Raw genomic sequence first — 26,914 nt, 5'->3', positions numbered from 1 at the left:
CATTACCCAGTGCCTGCAAATACTACCCAGCTGAGACCATGTGAAATCTGAACCTACTCTTGCAAGCTGATTTGGTAAAAATTAAACTTAAGTGCTCTGCTTTGCCCAGAGAGTAGTCAAAGGAGAACACCTGCAGCGGAGCTCTGAATTATTGAGATGAATCGAGAAGCCTGTTAGGACAGTCCATGCTGAAAAACTGAGCTCTCATTTTAGAATTTGTCTTTAACCAACAGAATACTCAGAGAGAATACTGTATGTTTAATGCTTTGCCGTTCAGGCAATATTGGTGGGGGAGAAGGCTATGTGTGTTTGCACACGCATGAGTGAATGAAAGAGTGTGTAGCAGTGTCTGCATCACTGACGGGCGTATTCTTTGTGGTCCATTTAGGGAATATGCGGCCAAGGCATGGGAAGGAGTGGAAAGAGCACAGACTTGGAATCCCGGCACTGCCATTTACTATGTGTGTGACTCTCTCTGAGCCTTGGTTTCTGCGTGCTGAAAAAGAAGACATTTCCATGTTCCTTGCAGAGCTGTGAGGAATAAATGAGATCATTTATACTAGGCAAACAATACCATCTCCAGCTTGCAAGTAATGTCAGCTTCCTTAATCCACAATAAAAAGCCCCAAGGTATCCTCAGTAAGGGTATTTTATATAAATGTCTGTTCTATTTTAAATAGGATGATATCACTGAGCCATCCTCAAAGCCCTCAAAGGTCACAATCTCATCAAAATGGATCATTTTTACTTATGAGGCCATCACATTTTTGTCTTCTCTGTGTGCGTGTGGCAAGTCCCTGGGGCTATGCTCTCAGACTCCTGGAGTTTAATTAAAGAGCTGTTTTTGAAGATAGGGACTCTGATATACGCATCTCAGAACTTTTAAATGCCCTGTGATACCTACATTCAACATCTCACCAACATTTGGTTTCATGCTTTGATCCTTTGCTTGAAATGCAGAAGGTACATATTACATAAAATATCACAACCCTCATAGTTTAAATATCTAGATTAATCATAGACTAAAAAAAAATCTACTGAGGAACAAATCAGTGATTACTGCTTCTCAAATTCTTTACTTGAAGGACACAAGAGTTTTAAAAAGCTCTGATTAGGGAGAGTTTAGGAAGTTTCAAGAGATTTGAGGCCAGAGATGCAGAAGCCCAAACTCTTTTTTAAAACAATCAAAGGTAAATAAAGACTGGGAAATAATGTCATCCAAAAACAGAGCTGGTGAGACAAATAAGTTGTTCAATTGCACCAACTGTTACTCAAGCAGCACATGAGTATTTTTATTACTAAATTAATCAGAAACCATGTTATTGTCTTTGATTAGATTTTAAAAGACGGCAAATTAAGTTGCTAAAAATCCCACCCATATTATGGTCTTAAAATTTTTTTCTGACATAACACTCCATCATTTGGATGATAAAAATAATCATTCCCAACACAGAGTCATGGTCATTCCTTGCTTAGAAGGTGAGCTTCAAGGAAAGTAGAATATGTATTTCGTGTATCCTCAGACCCTTTCATAGGCACACATAGTGAAATAAGATGAATATGAGTTACTTAAATAATTTTTTAAAATATTTACTTAGATTCCATACAGCCTTAATTTAAGGCAAGTAGCAGAAACTCTCTCCCTCCCATTCTGTTTTCTGTCTCTTGCAGTCTTTCTCAAATCTAGCTACACACTGAAATCACATAAGGCCATGTCAACAAATTCTGGCCCCTGGGAAGTAACTGTGTCACTTCTTAAATCAGAGGACAATCTTTTTCTTTCTTCTTTTCCTTTTAGTTGCATGTAATGTGGGAACGTGAGGGTTGAAGCTGGTGTAGCAGCCTTGGGTCATGAGGTTGACTTTGGAATGAGGCCACAAACATCAGACCAATAAGGCAGAGGGCCTGGGTCCTGGCACCAGGCTGGGTCACACCAGCCATGGTATGCCCATCTACGGACTTTTACTAGAGAGAGGAATAAACTTCTACCCTGTTCAAACCATTATGTTGTTATCTTTTTTTTTTTTTTTTTTTTTTTAATTCCCTGTTCTCTTGGCCAATATTAGCTCTAATGTGACACTAAAGTCTTACAAAAGTTGTACTCAATCACACTTTCCCGCCACATTGGTCAAGTTAGACCACGAGTGAGGTCTTTTAAGGTTTACTAATTTCTTCCCCTGTACTCTTCTCACTTTAATTTCCCTCCTACCTAAATCTTACTTGTTCTCCTAGCCATATATGCTCCTGAAATTCTCTTGAATTTCTATATTCCAATAGCAACTACTTCTATCCCAAGATTTTAATAATCAGTTGAAATAATAATTGAGCCCCGGATGACCTTCTGTTTTAGGCTTCTGATTCTATAAAGCTTTTTTTTTTTTTTTTTTCCAATGGCCACACCTGTGGCATATGGAAGTTTCCAGGCTAGGGGTCGAATCAGCTAAAGCTGCCGGCCTGTGCCACAGGAACAGCAACACAGGATCCAAGCTGTGTGTGCGACCTACACCACAGCTCACAGCAATGCCGGATCCTTAACCCACTGAGCAAGGCCAGGGATCAAACCCACGTCCTCATGGATCCTAGTTGGGTTTGTTAACCGATGAGCCATGAAGGGAACTCATCTATAGAGCTTTTTATAGTTGTATTTTCTTACATAGATTTAGGTTTCTAGAGAGTGAGGACGTATATATTTCTTTAAATTCCCCCAATTATAGTGCATATACCTTTCATGTGATTGATAACTCCTGTTTACTAAATGGACGAAATACCCAAAATGCACTTTCTCTTTTTGGACTTACGTACCAACAACACCCCTTCCCCCCCATCATCACCACGAATAATTAAGAAATATGTGATTTTTAAATGAGGCCCATAAATGTGATTAACATATTGGTGCAAATTGACTATACTGCCAATAGATTATATAGAGTCAATGACTGGAGGTGAACTGAATAACCACATGCACAGAAAGTTAATATAATAGTTTAAAAGCAAAAGCTTTTTAGAAGTGACATGGTTTTCAACATGAAATATTCCTATAGTAAATAAAATATTATGAAAATGTAACATCCTAGAATCTTTTTTACTCTAGGATAAATATGTGACACCATATTGTGACACCAGTGACACTATGTGACACCAGTGACACTATGTGACACCAGTGTGAGACATCAGTAGATTTGATTTCTCTGTTTAATTAAGAATAACTTTTTTCCTTTTTAATGCATTTTTTCCCAAGAGCATATATGTAATATCAGCTACTATAGCATGATCTCTGATTCTTTAAAATTTATTCTTGTTTCAAACCATTTCTTTTAATAAATATTTAATAAGGCCTTTCTTTGTATGAGATACCATGTTAAGCACAAGGAAGAACAAACATGTCAATAAAACAAGACTCTTGTCTTTATTTTGAATGTAACTTCTACTTACCTGAAACAGATGCAGGTGGGAGGCTGAGGAAGAACCTCTAGTCAAGGGTTATCTGTTTTTGTTTTAATTAATGATTTTAACAAATTACCTTAGTTAGATGACAGGTGTCAAAAAAGACAAAATACAGCAGCTGTAAGTGTACTCACATGAACTCACAAATGCAGACAGACACACAGGAACTTGACTATCAATTTACACAAAGAACTTACTGCCTCATAATGATAAGATTTAAACATGCAAACACATTCCTGCTTATTTAATCAACTTTGATTCCTTCTCTCAACTGGAGACAGAATTATCCAATGTAAAATATGATGCAATTTTGGCAAAGTTACAAATATATAAAAAGCAGAAACGGCAAACTCTTACTTTTAGCCATTTCTTGGCATTTCTATGCAATAAAAAGCATATGAGAAGCAACAGAAGATCGGATATGTAATATCCCCCAAATTACATCTATTAAAGTTCACTGTAAAAGACTAGGGATTTGATTAAGGTAATACTCTTTCCCACTTTTATTTTGCCAAGATATTGCTGAAGCATTGCCGAGCAGCTAAGAAGAAATGACGCAGACTTACTTCGATACTGAAGTACCCTCTGTCAACATAGTCCCCTAAGAAGAGGTAGCGAGTGTTGGCAGGAGATCCCCCCACTTCAAAGAGTTTCATCAAGTCAAAGAATTGTCCATGGATGTCCCCACAAACTGAAAGAAACAAAGAAAATTCCCTTTATGGTTACTTTATCTTAGGACTCTAAATTAGATAATAAAATCACAAACTTTTAGAACCAGAAGGAATTTAGAGGTTATTTTAGCTAAAACTTTTTTACAAAACAGGAAAGTGAGGCAGATTCCAAAGTTAATTTTTAGCAGACCTGGCTTGGCATCCAGATCTACCAATTCACAAATGAACTGGAAAAATAAAGATGATAGTAACAAAAATGGCTATTACTGTGCATTTAACTATTCTGCACCAGACACTGTGTCATGAGACTTACACACATCTTGAAATTTAATACCAACAATCTTATGGGGTATGTTTTCTTTCTGTAGATAAGGGATGAGTCAAAGAGAGGTTCAGGGAGTTCCCATTGTGGCTCAGTGGTTAACGAATCCAACTAGGAACCATGAGGTTATGGGTTTGATCCCTGGCCTTGCTCAGTGGGTTAAGGATCTGGTGTTGCCGTGAGCTGTGATGTAGGTCGAAGATGCGGCTTGGATCTGGCATTGCTGTGGCTTTGGCGTAGGGCAGCGGCTACAGCTCTGATTCAACCCCTAGCCTGGGAACCTCCATATGCCGCAGGTGTGGCCCTCAAAAGACAAAAGACAAAAAAAGAAAAGAGGTTCAGGAATGCAACATAATCTATATACTGAAATCCGAATGTATTACTACTGTATGTTATTAACTCTTAAAGAGAAAGAAATGTTGATGTGTATTTAAAAAACTGTATTTCATTGACTCTAAAATGCCATCAATTATAAAACGCTACTAAGAAATAAAAAAGTCCAACTGAATTTATGTTTATAAAAGTATTTTTATGAGACGTACCCTAATATCAGCTGTCAAAACTTTTTAAAAAAATTGTTAAACAAACAAAAGTAATCCTATAAAACAGTACCAAAAAACCACTGGGAATTGATATTTCTTAATTTCCTTACCTTCTCTTTTAAACCAAAATTCTTAAAAGACTGTCTTTCTTTTTAAAAACCTCTTATTCAGTAATTACTAATCCATTTGCTACTAATTCAAAGCCCTAAAAAAATAAATATTATCTCAATTATGGTTGTGTGGCTAGGCAAGATCACTGTTAAAAAATGAATGACCCAGAGTTTCAATTCAGATTTGTCTAATTCAAAGCTCTTTCTGTCCCTTATCATGTTATATTTGATATTTTATTTGGTTTATACATGTACATACATATTTAATATTTTAAATCTATTTTATGTGTGAATGATGAATGTGATGCGGTTGTTTCTTTAATGTTAAGAAGTTCATAGCATGAATATATCAGTGATTTGGAAATCAGGAGGCAAAAGGATGCTGTCTTAACACATTCCATGCTGTGATCACAAGGAAGTTACAGAAATGTTCCGAATGTCATTCCTTTATCTGATGAAAGTTGATAGAGAGAAGAATGGGTCAAAGGAGTTCACAGATGAAAAAAATATAAAACAATGGATGAATAAAAATGTCATATAAATACTCATGTTTACCATTAAGGAACAGCTAACAAGGTTCCAGAGTTCTACCTATCTGAAACAGGTACAAGTGGACCCTATTTCAGAATGTCTGCACCTAAAAATCTTAGAATGTTATCACAACGGATGTAAATCAAGGAGCTATAACTGGTAATACATTCTTTTCATGGGTTCCAATCCGATGGCTTCTTCCTTCTCATAAGCAAGAGACACACAGTACAAATATCAGAAACATATTCTTCTACAACATCATGTAGAAGACCATTTATAAATATACACATTTTTTATATTCTTAGAGTTGAGTATTTTGCAAATAGGTCCTTAACCTGGACCAGTGAGGAATTCGGTTTGTGATAGACATAGCACTTTCTCATAATATTTTAACAAAAGGGAAAGAAAAAAAGAGCAGAAAGTGTCATGGTTCAAACACTGCTGGGCAGAGAAGCTAGTACCCACTTTGGAGGGGCTTTGCATGGCTGCATTTAGAGCAGTGAAAATTGATGTTAATAATAATAAGATAATACAACAATTCTTAAAACTTAATTGGGCTAATAATAATAAAGTCCACTTAAAAGACTATCTTGCACATCTTGTTATCACCAAATTTTTAGAAAGACAAGGAAAAGCTTATTAGTTATTAAGGAATGAGATAATTGATCTTCCACTGATTTGTCATTTGAAATTATAGTTAGGATGGCTTACCTATCACAAGTTTCTCTCAAACTGTAAGCATTTTTACACCTGTCATGCATATGTTTCAAACCAGAATTTACACAAACAAGGTCTGGTTGGAAACCAAGCCTTTCTTGACAGTCCTCTGTTAAGTTCATAAGCTGCAGGAAAGAACTTCAGGGAAAGGAAGTATGAAACAAGGTGTTTCCTTTCAGCTGAACTGATGCAGTCCTGTCAAATGAGAATGCCTGTGACCATGACACTTCTTGCCACTGGCCCTCTATCATTATCCTATCAGAGGTATGAGGGTTAACTACGAACTAAGGCTCAGGCTGGATAAGGTGGTAGGATAGACAAATCAAACATCAGTCGGAATTTGTATTACATGACAAGTTTAATAATCATATTTTTAGGCTATTAATAAAAGGTCCCGGAGTCAAAATGGTTGTACCAAAGCCATCAGAGGCAGTGTGGTACAGCATTTAACAGCCATATATTCAGGCTCCAATCCTATGTACTACTTGAGTGACTTCAGCTAAGTGACTCAACTTCTCTGAGCCTCAGTGTATTCATCTATAGAATGAATCTATAAAATCTATAATATTGGTACCTTATCTTACTGGGCTATTGTGAAAATTAAAGGCATCCATAATGTAATGGGATTAGAAGAGTTCCTAGAACCTGAAATGAACTTGATAAATGTTCTATCAAAGTGGCATTTCAAAAACAGTTGTATCTAAAATATCAATGTACCAGAAAGAATGGGATTCTGGTGCTTGAGGCCGGGGAAGGAGGAGTGAATGGCATTCTGGAGAATCTCTTTTCTTTCTTCCCACCACCCCCATCCTCTGTTTCCCTTATGATTCCTCCTTTTCAATTCCTGGCCATGGCTGAAAATTCTAGGATCATTATTTTTTTTATATCTCCATGTCAGTGACAAATACCAAGACATTAATTCAGGTTGTGAACCCTGGGTTCAAAATTAAGTGGTCTTAGCAACTGACATACAACTGTAGCATAATCTGGCAATCAGAATTACACAATTTTATAAATAAATGGGCTCTAGACAATGCAAACATTAAGGACAGCTTTTCTTTTGTTGGAGAAATACATTATGATGAGTGCAATTTTATAAAAAAATGAAAAGTAAGCTCTTCTTTCTAGTCTACAATATCTTTGTGATAAGAGAGAATCTCAGTGATTTACAAGATCAGCACAATTACTGGATCTTGGCTTGAAGACATAAAACAGTAGAGAGCAACTGCTGTAAAGTTGTCATGGAAAACGAAATACCCTAAAATCCAATTACTGGTATGATGTCCACATCATCACTGACTTTACCTTAGATATGCCACACAATTCAGATCATGCTTTTCCAGTAAGGACCACTTACGATAATGTTCAGCTAAGGAGAGCAACATGCACAGACAATCATAAAAAATAATCAAAGCCCAATGAAATAAAACAGTTAACTCAAATAAAATGTACCTGGAAAATGGAGATATTCTATTAGGAGATTTAAGGATTTCCCAGCTCAGTTTAAGTGAAAGCTATCTATCTTTTTCAAAAGTCATTTCTCATTTATTTGCATAGTCACCATCCTAATTCCCTTCTTGCTCACTAGATGCCAGTTTTTTTCTGCATCAAATAAGCTAGGTTTCTTCCTTCCTTGTATTTTCACAGGCTGACTCCTTTTCATCCAATAGGTCTCAACTCCTATCAGTAGTTTAAGGAGGTCTTTCTTGATCACTTTATAAAAAGAAGCATCTCTCTCCAAAACCATTCTTTTTCCAATTAACTTGTTTCATTTTCTTCATAGCACTTATTACTCTCGGAAATTATCTAGCTGATTAATTTGCATGCCTATTTCTTTCCCAGTTCTTCTCACTGGGATCTAACCTATGTAAAGCCAGCGGTCTTGTTCACTGTAACCACTGTGTGAAGAACAACGCCCACCATCCAGCAGGTACAAGAGTGCTATCCTAGGATTCTTGCACGGGACCTATGCTGCGCTGAGTTGTTAACTAAGAAGTCACAGATTTTTGAGGTGCCTTTGGGATTGACACAGGTGGACAACAGGTCTGTGGAGTTTGCTTTGGTGGAAGACTTGAATGAGATGGTGCTTTTTCTAAGCCTTTAAGTCACAGCTTTCAAAACAGTGCTTGGCAAGCCTCGGGGAGAATGTGGGACCTCAACAGAGATTATGGTGGTTTCTTTATCTAGCTCAACATCAGAAACACTTGGGGAGGCACAACACTGTAAGTCAACTATATTTTAATAAAAAATAATATTTAAAAAAAAGAGAAGCACTTGGGGAGGTTTTCAAACTACAGATTCCAGGGAGCTGACTTGGTAACTTCAGAAAAGCAGATTTATATCAAGCTCTTAGATGACTCTTATCTAGTCAGTAAGACTAAAGAGACCTATGCCTTTGACCCTCTGTCTTAGCACACTCAGCTCTCATTCTGCATTCTTGTGTGGTTCCCCTCACAGGGTTCACATGATATATATATCATGTCTTTGACAGATTACCAACAGATTACTGGAAAGGCAGCTTTGTTCAATGTTAATTCCAGGTTGGTGTGAGGTCAGCACGTTCTATTTTGTTAAAGGATAATACTGAAGTGATTGTTTGATGGAGTTGAGGATCGAGGAGTGAATCCAAGGAAGGCATAAACAAAGAGTAAATTTATGTGTGCATTTGAATGTGGCTATTGCTCAGGCCTTGTGCATTTCAGCCTTGAGGTAAAGAATTTATTCCAAAGTCCTAATACTTGGGAACATTCACTATTTTGCCATCAAACATCAGGAAGAAAGCGATCACCGTAAGAGGCATCCATACTTGGGTACCCATGAGGATAGAGGGTGGGGCCAGGGCATCAAATACAGGGGAAACTACTTCCATGTGATGGTAAGTGGGAAGTATAGCCAGGTAACCTTCCTTATGTGTGATGCTAGGGCCACCACCTTCTGTCTCTTGGGTACCTAAGACAGTAGTGTCCAAAGAGAAGTGAAATATAACAAATGCCAGCTAATGAAGCAAACCATCTGCTGGATTGCTCACAGCCTGCAATTCTCCATCAGGCTAGGTCCTTTCATCTTCAGTGCTGCTTGGTTTTAATAGCACTTCCAGAAAAACTAGGCTTTGACAAGTTCTATTATACCTTCAAGGTCAGTTCATTCTTCATCAATATACCCCTGCTTCCCACATTCTCCAAGCTTCCCATTATTTGTTTCTCACTCCCAATGGAACACCGCTGGTGGGCAGGATACTCAACTAGGGGCAGGTCCTGAAACACCTGACACTGAAAAGGCACTGAGAACATAGGAACATAGTGTAGGTAATGAAAACACTCCCAATGTCTGTGAAAAATATCCATCCTCTTGGCTGAACACTCAAAAATATATATATCATGCCTTTGACAGATTACCAGAATTGTACATATTTCTATCAGAAATGTATATAGTTATGGCATTTAATGAAATTAACACATCAAAGATAATGAAATAATTTTTTTTTTCAGGATAACTGCTACCCTCCTGCATTAGCAACCTGATGTGCTACAACACGATGGTTATTTTCCCTGTGAGATGCAGGCCTCCATTTGTTTTTATATCAGACAAAGTAAGGACTACCAGGTACACTGAGCAGCTGAATCTACTTGTTGAGAAGGTGCTATGATTGTTTCATCTTCTTGGTTCTTTCTCTAAGTTAGGTGACTCTGGTTTTCAGTGTGGCTGTTCTAACATTCTCAGCACAACTAAATGTTGCAAGAGGGCCCAACATCCTGCTGTATTTACAAAAAACGTAATACTCCACTCTCTTCTACCATCAGGAAATATATACATTATGTCTAAATAACCAACTACTACGTAATACCTAAACAATTACTTTTGAGCAATCACCTCGTAATATTGCATCCCTCCCCCAGTGACTCACAGCCCACAGTAAATAAAAGTTTATTGGAAATGATTCTCATATGAGTGGTGCCAACATGTTCTGATCCAAGTCTTCTGAGAAGTATAGATTTTGAAGGGGGAAACAAAAATAACATACACATAAGATTTATCTTTACTAGGGAAGGAAATAGCTTTTATGGCTTTTATTTCTATTATCATTGCTAGAGAGCTAGTTATTAAACTTAGAAATTACAAACTTTGGGGTTCAAGTGTATATAAACATAAATATAAATTTGTAAATGTGTGTGCGTGTGCCTGCATGTGTGTGTGTGTGTAAAGCCCCTCATTACAAAGGAGGAATTATTTGGAGATTAGTGGTCAGTGCAGCAGTTAGAGAGTCATTAAACATGTTCAAGACTTTATTCGCTGTAGATTACAACAAAATAGTGCTAAAAAGAAACAGCAATAAACAGCTGGGGCAGTAACAAGGGGCTCTTTGTACTCAGTAGAGAAAGCTCTTGGGATCTACAAACTGGACAATGAATCAGTCATAGGGCAACTAAAAGAGTGTCTGAAACTGGCACACTGCTATGGAGAGAAGATAATGGCCAGCATACTGAGAACAAATAGCCTCTTGAGAAAATAATCTCAGAGGATGAAGGACAAGTTGGAAAGATAACCATAACCAAGACCCAAGCGTACACCTTGCATCTTCTGACTAGCAGAAATGCTGGTAACTCTCTGTTGAAAAGGGACAGGGCTCAAAACAACAACCATACGTAATGTGTAATCAAGTATGCATGTATAAGCTAATTTATTGATTCTGCAAATAAGTATACCCATATTACAATTTACTGCTTTTCAAAGAATTCCATTGTTTCTAAATTCACATTGGCAACTAATTGCTACATTAGAAAATGTAAACAGTGGATAGTACAGAACATATTAGGATGCTGTCCCAACACAATTGTTGCACAATTGATAGCTTGAAAAGAATTCTGATAAAGTGCCATCCCAAGTGAAAGACATACTAACAAATGTAAGATAAATGTATATACTTTCATATAAAAGCACTAGAATAGCTTTGAGTTAATGCTCAGACTTATACATTTGGTCCTGTTTACTTGCCAAGGAAATCCATCAAAGAACACCATTGGGTCAACTTCTTACTGAACTAAGCAAAAATTTTATAATGTCATAGACTTCCAGGTTAAAGAATGCTTACACAACTAAGGATGCCTGGGACAGAGGAGTAAGTTTGTTAAAACAAATAAACAACAACAACAAAACCCCAAACAGCTGCAGATGAAAACAGATTTCTAATGCACTAGCATTTCAAAATTGCATCAATATTATAATTTAGAAATCAAGTGCTTTTACTTCTTGACTCACTATTTATTTCTCTATTAAGATGTTTTAGTTCCTCCAAAACACTGGCTTTTATCATCTTGGAAGACTTGGATGAAGTAGAATAACTTCTCTACAAGTCCTTCCAGCTCACACTAAACTAACAGATTGTGATTTTTCTTTTAGAAAAGACATTACTGAATCACTGAGCAATTTTCACCATTAGCGTTCCACTCTACTTTCAGCTTCATTTACTTCAACTCAATATTTTTTCCATAATAGCCACATTTTCCCAAGACAATAACATTTCTAATGTTAAGGAACTAACATTATGGCTAATTCTCAGCATGAGGAGATTAACCTACTGAATTTATTGGTTTGGTTTTTGAATCCTCTATCTGCTATAGCTATTTCTTTTCCAAAATTTGCAGTTTTGCAGAGAACAATCTTGCAATTAGAGGTTTTGTTAGAGCTTAAACACAGTGGGTCCCACAAGTACACATCTATTTTCCCCTGTTGATAATCCAGGCTTATGTAACTTTGGTGGATGAAAAGTTGAAGTGCAACCCAAACAGCCTAAATATGTGCGGTTCATTAGCAGAATGTGTAAATTTCTGAAATCAGGCATTTACTAAGATAAAAGTGAATTTCATTACAGCACTCACTATACATCTGGAAATCTTCACAACCTGTTAAATAAACTAACCAAGAAAAAATAATAGGGGACTAATTCATTAAAGGGGTACACTTTGAAATAATTAATATTTTCCCTACAGTCAACATTATTTTTCAAATGCTAAACATGTATTAATACTTTATAAAACACAAAATATGATTTCTTAACCAGGGCACTCTGGGTTTGATAGGATAAAACAACAATGAAAAATCTGTACATTAAATTAAAATTTGCTAAATTCCGACATTTCAAAAATTTTAGAAGAAAAAATAAAGCTATGAAATTAAAAGTAAAACAATAGCAGCACCAGTATAGATTAATAGCAATTTTGACAACATTTTCTCTATATTTATGACACTGTTTTACAAAGATAAATAAACTTTAGCCATGTTAATGAGAAATGCAATAGGACAACTGAAAAAACGAGAATGGAATGTACTGGAGATTATAATAGATAACAAAATCACAACAATCTAGTACTAAATATAAATACCTGAATCCCCTAAATTTCACTTTATAATTATATGGAAAGAAACTAGATGAGTCTGCATTTTAAACTGTTTTATAGAAGGACCAGTAAGTGTACACAGCACCATGGTATATATCCAGTGTATTCCAATCAATAGGAAAAAAATCAATTACCGAAACGTGTGTGTATGTGTGTGTGTGTGTGTGTGTGTGTGTGTGTGTGTATTATCTTAAAGATGAGTGTTCTCACTTGAGATTTTTTAAAAATTTTGTTTACTGGAAGAATTCAATTTATTGAATAAGAATATGTTTGTTCTATTTGTTATCACTATTTTTCCTTTTCAGCACCTATCTAGATTTTAACAAAATGCCTAACTGCTAAAGGTTCATAATAACATTATGGAATTATTTAAGTCGCACTCATGAATGTGACACTAATAAATAATAACAGTAAGTAAATATATGTAATACTTATAGTGCTATTTAATTGAATTTGGTCATCACTTGGTTCATAGTCCAAGTGTGATCAGTCCTGGAAACTATCCATTATTTGCTATATGGATTTATTTCCATTATATACCTCACTAAACCCTAGATTGCCATCCCCAGATAATCAAGAGTACTAGCTATGAGATGATGTCATTTCAGCCAAATATAAATAAATTTGATAACTGATGTACTTATATATTTATTAATAAATGACTGATTGTTCTCTTCACGTTTTGAAATACTGAGCCAGGTTTCAGATCCCACGAACGTCTTCCAGGACCAGATGCTACTTAACGGGAGTTATAGATCTGTGCCTTAGCATTCCCATCCTGGGTCTTTCAAACCTGTATATCTGGAGCTGCTGCTGCTGCTTCACCTTCTTCTTCTTCTTCTTTTTTTTTTTTTTTAAACTGTCTTGTAGCTGTGGCCACAGTTTACTTTCAGTTCTGGCTTTTCCCCCGATGAGGGCTGGTAAAGTGTAATGGTTAAGAATGCAATCTGTAAGCTATGCTGTTCAGCTTCATAATGGCTGTTTGTGAGTTTTTGTTTTGTATGTGTATTCCTCCTGAATGACCTTAATAAGCAGTGGCATTTGAGTTGATCATGCTCTTATTAATTCTCCCTGAATCAGCTTTACCATCTCAAGAAAGCCTGGGCTCTTCCAATTTGGTTTCCCCAATCTCCTCCTTACAGAATCATACTCTATTCCTTTCCAGTACAATTCTTCAGGCTTTGACCATCTCGCCCCATAAATCCCCACTTAGGGAACCAGGACACAATACTTAATCTTTATAGGAGGCTTCAAAGGCCTCATCCACAGGCAGCTTCATAATATACCTTCTGAACACAACTTTCTAATTTAAATAAAATAAGAGGGAAAATCCCAGCATGCTGTGGCACATGTGGCCCATGGTGTGGTACCGACACAAGATGAAATGGTAGGTTTGCTGGTATTCCAGAGGTTGTCTATCTAAGAAACCTCTTTGTCAGATTTAGATAGACAACCTGAGTATCTATAGTCAGTGTAGCCATTACAAAAAAATAAATAAAAAAAAAATAAAAGATGCAAAAAGTTGTTCTAGGAGTTCCCATTGTGGCACAGGGAAAACGAATCTGACTAGAATCCATAAGGACGCAGGTTCGATTCCTGGCCTCACTCAGTGGGTTAAGGATCCTGCGCTGCCGTGATCTGTGGTGTGGGTCTCAGACATGGCTCATATCTGGCATTGCTGTGGCTGTGGTGTAGGCCGGAAGCTACAGCTGTGATTTGACCCCTAGCCTGGGAACCTCCATATGCGGAAGCTATGGCCCTAAAAAAAAAAAAAAAAAAAAAGTGCAAAAAGTTGTTCTATTTTCTTCTACTTTTTATCCAAATGTATGCTATCGTATATTACTGTTGAAATCAAACAGATTAGGTCTCATGCGCCACGATTTCCATTTTCTAAGAGCGGAAATATCTCCAAATGGCTTTAGTGATATTACCCATCTTGCAGCCAGTAACAGCACCATGATGAGCTTCCAGTTAGTACCATTTTCTTTTATAGCAAAGCTCATTTATAAGACCACTCTGTTCCCCGGCTCTGTAATGGTAGTAATGTTTTAAAAGCTGGAAGTGACATAGTAAACAGAAGAAATGTAAGGTATTTCACCAAATGGACTTAAAAAAAAAAAAACAAAAAAAACACTCTTTTTAGATTTCTGGAAAACTCAGTTAAGAAAAAAATTTCTGAATAGGAAAAAAGGGAGTCAGCTCTCATCCATGTCATGGCTTGTCAAATTTTCACAATTTAAAAGTTTATTTTGTTTTTAATATTTTTAAAACTCAAAGAAAACAAGGTAATGATATATAATTCTAAAGTCTGCAAATTCATCACTGATTTGGCAATTAAAAGCAGTGGGGATATTAGTATACCCATCACTGACTTTCAGTAAGTCAGCTCTATTTATGTCTACCAGTAAGTAAACAAGGCTAATGAGTGATATTCCTAAAACATAAATGGTAAATGACCTAAAATATAAAGGTAAATAACCAGATGAAAAGAAGGATTATTTAAATGCTACCATTTGGTCAGTAAAAACGTATGTTTATTTGGTATATGAGGCATGTTTGGAAATTGAATTTTTAATTCTTAGTTGGGTGATTATTAAAAATATATGAGTAGAAATAAACACAGACACCTATGGTCAATTAATCTTTGACAAAGGAGGCACAAACATAAAATGGGAAAAGACATTCTTTTCAGTAAGTGGTGCTGGCAAAACTGGACAGCTGCATTAAATCAATGAAACTAGAACACACCCTCACACCATGTACAAAAATAAACTCAAAAATGGCTTAAAGACTTAAATGTAAGACAAGACATCATCAAACTCCTAGAAGAGAACATAGGCAAAATATTCTCTGACATCAACCTTACAAATGTTTTCTTAGGTCAGTCTCCCAAGGCAACAGAAATGAAAGCAAAAATAAACTAATGGGACTTAATCAAACTGACAAACTTTTGCCCAGCAAAGGAAACCATAAAAAAAAAAAAAGACAACCTATAGAATGGGAGAAAATAGTTTCAAATGATACAACTGACAAGACTTAATCTCTAAAATATATAAACAACTTATATAACTCAACAGCAAAAAACCCAACAACTCAAATGAAAAATGTGCAAAAGACCTGAAGAGACATTTCTCCAAAGAAGATATACAGACTGCCAAGAGGTACATGAAAAAATGCTCAACATCACTAATAATTAGAGAAATGGAAATCAAAACTACTATGAGGTACCACCTCACACCATCATTAACAAGTCAATAAACAATAAATTCTAGAGAGAGTGTGGAGAAAAGGGTACTCTCTTATACTGTTGGTGGGAATGTAAATTGGTACAACCATTATGGAAAACAGTATGGATGTCCCTCAGAAAACTAAATATAGAACTACCATATGACCCAGAAATCCCACTCTTGGGCATATATCTTGGACAAAACTTTCATTCAAAAAGATACATGAACTTGTACATTCATTGCAGCTCTATTCACAATAGCCAAGACATGGAAACAACCCAAATGTCCATCTACAGATGATCGGATTAGGAAGATGTGGTATATATACACAATGGAATACTATTCAGCCATGAAAAGAACAAAATAATGCCATTTGCAGCAACATGGATGGAACTAGAGACTCTCATACTGAGTGATAATCAGAAAGATAAAGAAATACCATATGATATCTCTTATAACTGGTATCTAATATACAGCACAAATGAACTTTTCCACAGAAAAGAAATTCATGGACTTGGAGAACAGACTTGTGGTTGCCAAAGAAGGGGGGGGGGAGTGGGATAGCCTGGAGTTTGGGGTTAATAGATGTAAACAATTGCAGTTGGAGAGGATAAGTAATGAGATCCTACTTTATAGCACTGGGAACTATATCTAGTCACTTATGATGGAGCATGATGGAGAATAATGAGAGAAAAAGAATGTATGTGTGTGTGTGTGTGTGTGTGATATGTGACTGGGTCACATTGCTGTATCAGTAGAAAATTGACAGAACACTGTAAACCAATTATAATGGAAAAATAAAAATCATTAATAAAAAACTAAAACTATCAACAAAACTATAAGCAATAAAACTAAAACTATATCAGCAACACAGACATCTTAGAACACATTCATTGCGGAGTTCCCTGGTGACTTAGTGGGTTAAGGATCTGGCATTGCTACTGCTGTGGCTTGGAATTGATCCCTGGCCCAGGAACTTCCTCATGCCAAGGGCAGAGCCAAAGGGGGGAAAAAAGAGAACATTTGAAAATTATTTAAGAAAAATCTATTTCTTAATTCCGCCTAGTTTTCCTTTATCTATTATGTCCTTGTCTATCTTTAAGCAGATGTTCCAGAACACCTGAAAAAATGAATGAATCATTAAAATATAGCCTATTTACTGAATATTAAATTCAGTGAATTAACAGAATTTATTTAAAAGAATAAATAAACAACATCACAGACTGATTGCTTTTTGGTTGTGGGACATTTGGTTCTGGGACATTTAAGAAACAGAAGGCAAGGAACTTGGCCTCAAGGACTTTAGAGCATACTTGAGCAGTCCTGCACATACAAAATGGTACTAAAAAGTATTAGCTTCCTGACATCAGAGGCTTTCCTTCTCCATCCTGAAATTTCTGAGGACTGACTCACAGTCAAAAAATGTGGGTTTAAAGTCTCCCATGTAGGCATGTCATTTCATTGCCTATTTATCACCTGTAAATTTCTTATAGGAACATACAGTTTTTCTAAAGATAAAGGTCAAACGATAAATAATCTACATCTACTTTGAGTAATGATGTTCTTATTTTGAAATTTAAAATTATATTAAGAAACATATGGGATTCATTAATTCCAAAGGGGCATCAATTAAAATTTTTGAAAACTTGTACTGGGTTATCTCAAATTTTTATGCTGGAACTAATATTCACTCAATTGAAGACTCCTCTTACAGAGTTGATTACATTTCATAGTGATATAAACTATCAATTTTGTAAATCTTTATGAATATAAACAGGGGTCATAGTCACCTAAAGTAATTGAAATCATAGCATCCATAAAGCCTTTGTATATTTTGCAAATTTACATATGTGCCTGTCTCCAGTTTGAGCACGAGTTATGTCTCACATTTCTTGTTTCTTCAGCGTTTGACACATATCTAATCAAATCATGCAAAAAATCATGTTTTCTTAACATGTTATAGACAGCATATAAACTAAAGATCATGGCAAATTAACGCAGGTGTTTGGAAAACAGAAAATAGCTGCTGATAACTCATCGTAGCTTGTGATTCATTTGTGATCGTAGTTTCAAATTTAGTCTAATTTTCATCAATTAGAAATGATGAATGTTTGTTATATATTTGAATTGCTAAAAAGACCAACCAGGATTATCAATCAACTCTTTTTCTTTCCCTCAACAAAATATAAAAATACCTGAAAAACGTATTTATAATGTGTTTGGTGAGTTTTTAAACTAGGTAATTTTTACTATGAAAAAGTTTCTTTTATAAAATAACATAATTCCAGGTTGCATCTCCTTACAAACCTACTTGATTAAATTTCCAGAACTCTTTCCATTTTCTGTATACCTTGTTTAATGCATTTTAAACAGATTTTTAAGGTTCTTAATACATAAGGCTGTCTTTTTAAATACGAAACATCTTCATTAGTCACATCACAAATTCAAATACATTTTACAGGAGTTTCCTGATGGCTCAGTGAGTTAAGGATCTGGCTTTGTCACTGCTGTGGCTTGGGTAGCTGCTGTGGCCCAAGTTTGATTCAGGTTCCACATGCAGAGGGTGTGGCCAAAACAAGCAAACGAGAACAAAAAACTACATTTTATAAAACAACACTTGATTTCTCCCATGATGGTTTGATACTTTACACAGAGTTCACATATCAGATGAGGCAAACTGTCTATAATCCTAAACAATAGATAACTTCATAAAATAGGATTTTTTGTCTTAATTAGCAGGTAGTAAGTATCTCCTATGTGATAGATGGTATAGAGAATTAAAAAATAGTCACTATTCTTTTAAACTGGTGGGAAGACACCTTATATAAATACGAAATAAAGAATGACATAGAATTTATACTAAAGGAATATAAATACAATTAATTCCCTTAAGAAATATAAAGTATACTTGGGATATGAGACTTACATGTATAAGTAGGGACCAGACGGAGCTTCTAACTGCTTAATAGTACTGATTTTACTTGTCAGCAATAAAAAGACACTAACTTTTGACCATGGACTTCATTCTATGGCCTCTGGACATATGCAATGTAGACAGCTAAAAAAGCTTCAGAGGTTTTCTAACATTTCAAATGTCTCAAAATTAGAGAAGGGTAAAATCAGACTCTACTCCGTGTCCTACAGAGGTTTCCCAGGAAGTGGTTAGAAGCCAAAAACATGGGGCTTGAAATGTTTTCTGAGGCAGGCATGGCAAGTATGATCCTTTCCTTCTGTTTCATAAATAAGTAATTTTCCTCTCGGCAGTGCTAAGTCATCCTGACCATCCCAACCTTGCCCTTGCTAAGAGTCAGACCGTGCAGAGACGAAGGTGGCTAAAGTCACACACTGGCTGCAGAGCTAAGGATACCTGAGGAGTGTTAGGGTCATTATTACGATAAGCTCTGCTTTTACTGTTTTTATCCCTGGGAGTTTCATGTGAGGTTTTCACCTTCCTCCCTCCCTCTCTTTCTTTCCCTCTTTCTGCCACTTACTTATGACCACTACTGATACAGACAGAGGTCTTACAGAAAGTCAGAAAGCACAGAAATGAAGATTGGGTGACCTTATCAAAGAAATCTTAAGGGACTTGCAGTGTTGATAAAATGTGTAAGAGAAAGAGTAAAGTCTTTAAGTAGGAAGGTGCAAATGAACCAGAATCAGTGGAAGGCAAAAAAGAAAAAAAACCTGGACTGATTAGAAGGTATACTCGAAACAGCAGGACATAAATTTGAGTACAAGGGTGTCATCAGATTATGAAGGGACTTGAATTTCAGTATGAGATGTTTTAAGGAGAAGGCGTACAATCCCAGTAATATAAGATAAATCTGGCAACTGTGTGGAAAATCCAACGATGTAGAAAAACTGAAAGCACGGTTGATTCCAATTAGAGGTTCACTGCAATAATACCGTCACCAGAAAATCAGGCTTGCTATTACAATGGTGGCAGTGGGAAAAGATAAAAGGGGTCAAACAGAGCATTCTTAGACTTCTACATGAACCATTATAAATGAAATAATAAGTGAAGTCATTCATTTGTTCCCCGATTCAACAGAAGATAAAGCCTTTAACACATCTACTATATCCCATTGTGTTAGACCTTGAGAATATAACAGAACAACTTAGATATGAACGAAGTTCTCATGCATCTAATAAGGGACAGTTATCCCGGTGAAAAAGCCCTAAAGGAAGAGATTTTTTTTTCTTCTTCATTCCCCCTGATATTCCTAGTGCCCAGTATAGTGCCTGATATAAAGCGGATCCTCAAGAAATACCTGCTGAATGAATTTATGAACAAGGCAATGGGATTGGTGAACTTGGTGGTTTCCTGCAGGATTTGCTACGTAGGCTAAAACCTGAAGAATGAAGAGAACTTGGTCACAGGATGGTGGGGACAGGAAGAGGGCAGAGAGCTCACAGAAGAAGACAGAAGATACAACTTGTATAACAACAACAAAAAAAAAGATACAACTTGTGGCACATTTCTGAAGATCTATAAACCTGGAGTCTAGGGAAGGAATGAAAAGAGATGAAGCTGTGAAGATGAGCAAGGTTCAGAGAGTAAGGCTTATGTCATCCAAGTTAGGAAGTGTGAACTTCATCCACAGAGGAGCCACTGAAGAGATTTGGGCAAGAGAAAAATATTCTATCTTACCTCTGGTAAGTCACTTCACTTCTCTAGGTTCCTAACATGTAGAATTAGGGCAACAGCAGCTACCTTGCACACACAGTGGCTGTGAAGAGGAGACCTTATGGTGTTGTAGTAACGGGCACAGGTTAGCAGCTCAAGGTAAGGTCAGTCCCCTATGTCTATGATACCCCTTGCTCTTTTCAGGTTCATTGATTGAAGCTGCCCCCACCCCACAAAAGACTACAATAATATTCCAAAATTAAAATATCGCTGGCATCTGCCCGCCTAAAGAGTTTCATACATCTTATGTTAAAATTTACCTTCTTTTTTTAGTGCTACGTAATGGGTAGCTGATGGTCCCCACTTTACAAGTGTAGATGCAAAGTTCAAGCAAGGGGACACTGTTTTCTTATTCACCTCTTTTCCTACAACACATGAGATCAGAAAAAAAATAACTGCAGAAACATTTAAAGTAGAAATTACTTGTGACTCAATTATACAGAAATTACTATTTTGGTGTTGAGTAGCGTATTTTTATTTCCATGCTTCTGAATTTCCATCATTTACAAAGTCCCTTAACTGACATTCATTATTAAAGTAGCTAAATATTCACAGGTTTCTGAATTATTAACTGATGCACACAATGCTTTCCCCTGTTTGTAAATATAATGTATTGAAAGTGAAACAAAGAGTTTCAACTTGTTTTAAAAACACAGAGACTTAGAATACATCAAAGCTTCAAAGATCCCAGTGGAGTCTGAATGCTCCTCAACACACAGGTGGGAGGGTAGAAGATAGCCCAGAACCTTTGAGCCACATGGAAGATCTGCTCCCAAGACCATGGAAAAGCCTCTAATTCACAACAGTAACTAAGTATATAATTCTCCAATAAGATGCAGTAAAATATAAGTGCTGGCTTCAGGTACAAATGCCTCTGGGCTTAAACAAAGCCTCCTTCACTCTCACGTCAGCTTCTCTCTGCACACTGGTCTTATTTTCTGCTACTGAAGTCAGGACTTATTCCAGGACCCTCCAAATCGCATCCTGCTAGCATGCTGACTTAAGAGGTGGCTCCACCAATTCCACCAAAGCTGAGCCCTGGAGTAACTGTGACCTGACCCCTGCAGATCCCCTGCTTAATCATGAATCCATCGCTGTGTGCAGGGAACGCTGACTGGCCCGACTTCTTGGCTCATGTGCCCCTCCCACTTATTTGGCAGGTGGAGAAGGCAAGGTCTACCCTCAAAAAAAAAAAAAAAAAAAAAAAAAAAAGAGAGAGAGAATGAGAAAAATATTCCAGGCAACCACAAACAGGGGTTTATGTCTAAAAAATGAATAAATAAAGCTAAAATTCTTCTACTTTTATTTAACTCAAAGATCATTTCAATAGGCATTCTAGTGCCCTTGTTAGTTTCAAGTGTTCATTTAAGCAATGGTGGCAAACCTGGAAAACTCATTGAGACAGTTTAATGTTCACTTTACTTAGTATCTGCATTGGATGGATTCATGTGTAGCACAGACCCAAATCCCTAGAGAATATGGCATTCTATTCTTTAGTTTACCTAAAGCCTTTGTTTCTGGCTATGTCATTACTTCATCATGTCTTACTTCCAATGGAATTGGCTGTCTTCTCATGGATATCTTTTTTCATAGAAAATATACACGCATGCACACAGACACACACAGAGATATACATAGGTAAACACACACACACACACACAATACTTAATAAAAGAAAAAAGCCAAAAATGAAATTCAAATGCTGAGCGGTCTGTCAGTGCATAAGTGAAATTAATACATGTAATGAACCATTGTGAAAGGTCAGGTCTCAGAATGTGAAAACCGTGAACGCCAAGACTCTACTCTTCTCCTACTGTATCCTATGATGTCTAAAATATGGCGAAAACATTTTAAGTGCCATGACTCATGTCTCTGAAGATGGCAGCAGTTTTCATACAAAGATCAAGTGTTGGAAAGGCATGGAAAACTGGAACGAAACAACTATATAAAAACCCACTTAGGGGATGATCTAATCTTCGTTGATTCAAATTCCTGTAAGGATTAGAAAATTCTACATTAAGCACACTTTCCGTATTTCTCTTTCCATGGTTGTCATTAATATGGTATTTACAAAAGACTTTTTGACCAAGATACAAAAGAGATGAGCTTCTTAATATTTCAGCAATATTGCCTCTTACTTGCAGTCAGACTCCTCTATTTGGGAAATCAAATACTCTGGAAGACTTTGGAAATGATGGTACAGACCCAGAGATGATCACAATAAACCTCGAGGATGCACCGTCTGTTCATTAAACACTTTACGAACCTAACGAACTCACACTTATCCACCAGTAAAGTTCTCAAGAGCAGACAATACCTAGTGGCCATACAGAGCAGATTCTTAGTGAAGTACTGCAGCCAGAAAACCAATACATTCTCTTCCCTAGGAGGCTTCAAAAGCATCTTATATAAGCAAAATCTAGCTTTGCATGTTGGAAATTGGCCAGGCAATCAAAATCTACAATGCTGCTTCCATGAAGGCTGTTAAAAACTATATTAACATCTCCAAGTTGTCAAGATGTTATTTATTCCATGTTTGAGGACAGATGCTTCCCCAAGTGAATTGGATCCTCAGTGCCAACTTTGGGTTTACAGCCTATATAACCAGTTCAGCATCACAGGCCCTCTAAGAGGTGGGTCTAAATTTACCCCGAGGAGGAACTAAAAATCTTATTTTCCTTTATCTTAGCCCAGAGGTTTAATCCGGGTTGTATTATTCATTCCCAGAAACCTCTAGTACCCATTCACTGCTTAAATCACAAAACGTCGCCTGTGTTTGGCGCTCCCATTCCACCCCTCCCTGCACTGCTGTCCTTTACTGGTTTCGGGGACATCCAGGTTTTCAGTTTTGAATTCTCTGTTACTAGATATGAGTTAACTTGTTTTCTCCTCCCCCGAAATTATGTTGACATTCCAAACCCTGTAACTTTATTTGGAAACAGGGTTTTAGCAGATGTATTCAGGTTACGATGAGGTCATACTCCATTGGGCTGGGCCCTAATCCACTATGACTGGTGTCCTTATAAGAAGAGGAAAATTTGGAAAGAGAAAAGGCCATTTGAAGACAAAGGCAGAGATTGCAGTCATGCTGCCACAAGCCAAGGAAGGCCTGGAGCTACCAGAAGCTGGAAGAAGCGGTGGAAGACCCTCTCCAAGAGGTTTCCCAGGGAACACGGCCCTGCCAACACACCGACTTCAGCCTTCTGGCCTCCATAGCTGTGAGACAAATTTCTGTTGTCTGAGAGGAGCTTTGTCATGGCAGCCCTAGGACTAACACACTAGATTTACCACTTAATTATTTGAGTCCTACTCTCTCTCACATGTACACACATGTGTGTGTGCAAGAAGATTTTGAGTTCTTAAAATAGGTCAAATGCTTCTAAGCATTTTATATGCTTAAATTCAGTTAATCCCCAGATAAACATAGGAAGTGGGTACAATTATTAATCATCGTTTTCCAGGTAGGGGTTTGAGAAAGGTTAAGCAACGTGCCCAAGCTGGCAAGCAGCAGAGCTGAAATTCAAACCTAGGCAGCCTCACAGTGGGACCTGAGCTACTCAGATGCCTCTTCGCGCCAGCGACCAACCTCCGCCATGCACATGGGACCTCCCGTAACCACAAGCATCTGAACTTTAACAGTGAATCATCTTCCACACGCAGATGTCAAGATCACAAACTTCGCTTATCTGCCGTATCCTAATAAAAGCTAGGTTATGTGCCCTGAAATTTGACATGAAAATCCTCATTTGAAAACTCAGGAAAGGGGGAGTCGGGTGCATAACCATGACCTTGAAAGGTCCTGGAGGTTTTGGCTGACTGCAGGCTCCACATGTGTCATGTCTCTGCTCAAACTCCTAAAGCAACAGTTAACTCTGAACACTGTATTTTTAAACACACAATAACAAACTAGAATACCCTAAGGGAACATGATAAACATTTATTTTAGGCCTTAAAAACTGTTTTGTAAGAAAAGCAGGGGCAATTTGGTCTAAGAAACAAAATAGATGGATGGCAACTTGATGACAGTTCCCAGGTATTTGAAAGGCTTTCATGGAAGAGACATGGCTTCTTGTCTATGGTTTTTGGACGGCAGAATAAAGGCAAACATGTGAAAGTTAAAAGGAACTCTATCTGTCCAATGACAATAAAAAAGATTCATTTCTAACGAGAAAACCCTTCAGAATGGAGTTGCTGGTGGTGTGGTATGCTGTGCTCACCCACTCTAGAAATATTCAAGCCAAGGTGAAGCACCAAGTCGCTTTATCGTTATTTCACCATTCCTGGGTCCTCCCTTTATTTTCTTCTTTTTAATTAATGATTCTCTTCACTCAGGTCAACTCACTTTGGGTAAACAGCTGGAATTCTGGGTCCATGACAACTCCCATTAACTAACAGTTTACGAACCACTGCACATCTTCTTCATTAACTATTAGTTGCCACCACTCACCAACTGTTAGTTTCGCAACCACTACAGATCTTTCTCATCTCACCACAGGGTTACCTCCTGCTAAACCTGCCAAATATCACAGCTTAGCCTCGCCTATCTTCAATGTGCTCTGAACACGAACACTCGCATTAGCCTGCAGGTGGACAAATCATCTAACATAGAGCCCACTTAAAATAGAGTGTCTACTATTTCCTATCATTTACTGAATATTGTACTGAAAGTGAAAAGCAGAATGGCCCTATGAGTGCAGAATGGTCATTAATGTATCCGTGGTTTACCCTTGTGATCACGTGGTTAACTGGGAGCTGTGGTTAGCGGCCACTGCCCAGCACCAGAAGAGTATGGCACATATTGATAGCTCAGGAAATTTTGAAATGAGAAGTACGGTTTCTACCAAATACGTATTGCTTTCACACCATTGTAAAGTCAAAAAATCATCCTTGTAAGTTGAGGATCCTCTGGATATTGAGCTAGTCACCTCAATGCTCTTATCCCTAAAACTGAAAGAATAATATCTCATTTTTCAGGGCTGTCTGAGGATTAAAAAGCATACTGTACTTTGATTGTCACAGCCACGTTTCAATGGACTTAAGGTATCACTGATTATAAGAAGCACCAATATTTTATGTATTACTATCTTAAATAAAAAAATGAAACGTTTTCTTGTCCCTTAAAATCTCTGCTTTATAATTTATAAGAGAAGTATTGATTAATATATTCCTAAACCTTCCTACCATTTAGTTTGATTCATCAGAATCTTTTTTTGGGGGGAGAGGCGCCCCGCAGCATATGGAGTTCCCAGGCCAGGGACCAGATCTGAGGCACAGTTGTGACCTATGTCACCTACTGTGATCATCCAGGGATTGGAACTGCATCCTAACACTGCAGAGCTATCACGGATCCCATTGTGCCACAGTGGATCTACATTATCAAAATCTTTATAATGATTTAAGTCATAATGACACGAGTCACTGATGTTTTCTCACCAAATATCATCATCTGCATCATTAAAAGTGGTTTTTGTTTTTCTCTTTTTAAGGTCACACTGGAGGCATATGGAAGTTCCCAGGCTAGGGGTTGAATCTGAGTTACAGCTGCTGGGCTACGCCACAGCCATAGCAACGGAAGATCCAAGCCGAATCTGTAACCTACACCACAGCTCACGACAACACCAGATCCTTAACCTACTGAGCGGGGCCAGGGATTGAACCCACATCCTCATGGATACTAGTCAGGTTGGTTATCACTGAGCCATAAGAGGAACTCCTCTCAAAAGTGTTTTTAAAACCAGGATTTTATTGCTGGACTTTCTTGCTTGGTGTATGATAGGCAATCCTCTGCTTGTTGATAAAAAAAAACATAGTGGGCTTCAGCAGAATACAGTAAGCTCTATTTCTCAGGTCTTATAAAGCATATGGTTTTGGCTTTGTGTGAGAGTAAGAAATTGCAGACAGTCCTCCAACAGTGAATATATTCTCCTCTAGTTAACCAACCTCACTGCCCTGTTTCTGTGTCTTACTAAATGGTAATATTTAGTTGTCAAATAGTATTTTTGGAGATGGTGTAAATAGCAATTAATTTCAACGCATGCAGTTCCAACAATGCACCTAACTCGGAAACAATAATATGAACAGCTCCACCCAAGTTTGTACCTGAAGAGTCAATGGCAACCATATCATGACTGTTGTTTGACTAGTGATTGTGAGACCCAGGCACATCTCAGAGAAGTTAGAATAGGAAGAGTGCATTTCAGAATTGGTGAAACATGGTGTCATTTGATACTGCATTGGAGGTTTTCTAGACTGAAAGGAAGTGTCTGTT

At 37.2% G+C, this 26,914-nt stretch overlaps 1 protein-coding gene across 6 annotated transcripts in view; it reads right to left on the bottom strand.

Moving 5' to 3' along the window:
- Nucleotides 1-26,914, bottom strand: part of PPP3CA (protein phosphatase 3 catalytic subunit alpha) — a 325,435-nt gene that overhangs the window by 74,534 nt on the left and 223,987 nt on the right. For all 6 annotated transcript variants that reach the window (XM_021100471.1, NM_214128.1, XM_021100469.1 and 3 more), the window contains 1 exon segment: nucleotides 4,011-4,135. In XM_021100471.1, coding sequence (XP_020956130.1) covers nucleotides 4,011-4,135 — 125 coding nt within the window.

Source organism: Sus scrofa, chromosome 8, assembly GCF_000003025.6.
Source record: "Sus scrofa isolate TJ Tabasco breed Duroc chromosome 8, Sscrofa11.1, whole genome shotgun sequence".
Taxonomy (NCBI): domain Eukaryota; kingdom Metazoa; phylum Chordata; class Mammalia; order Artiodactyla; family Suidae; genus Sus; species Sus scrofa.
The sequence above is the reverse complement of the archived record's forward strand: the minus strand, read 5'-3'. Positions and strand labels throughout refer to the sequence as shown.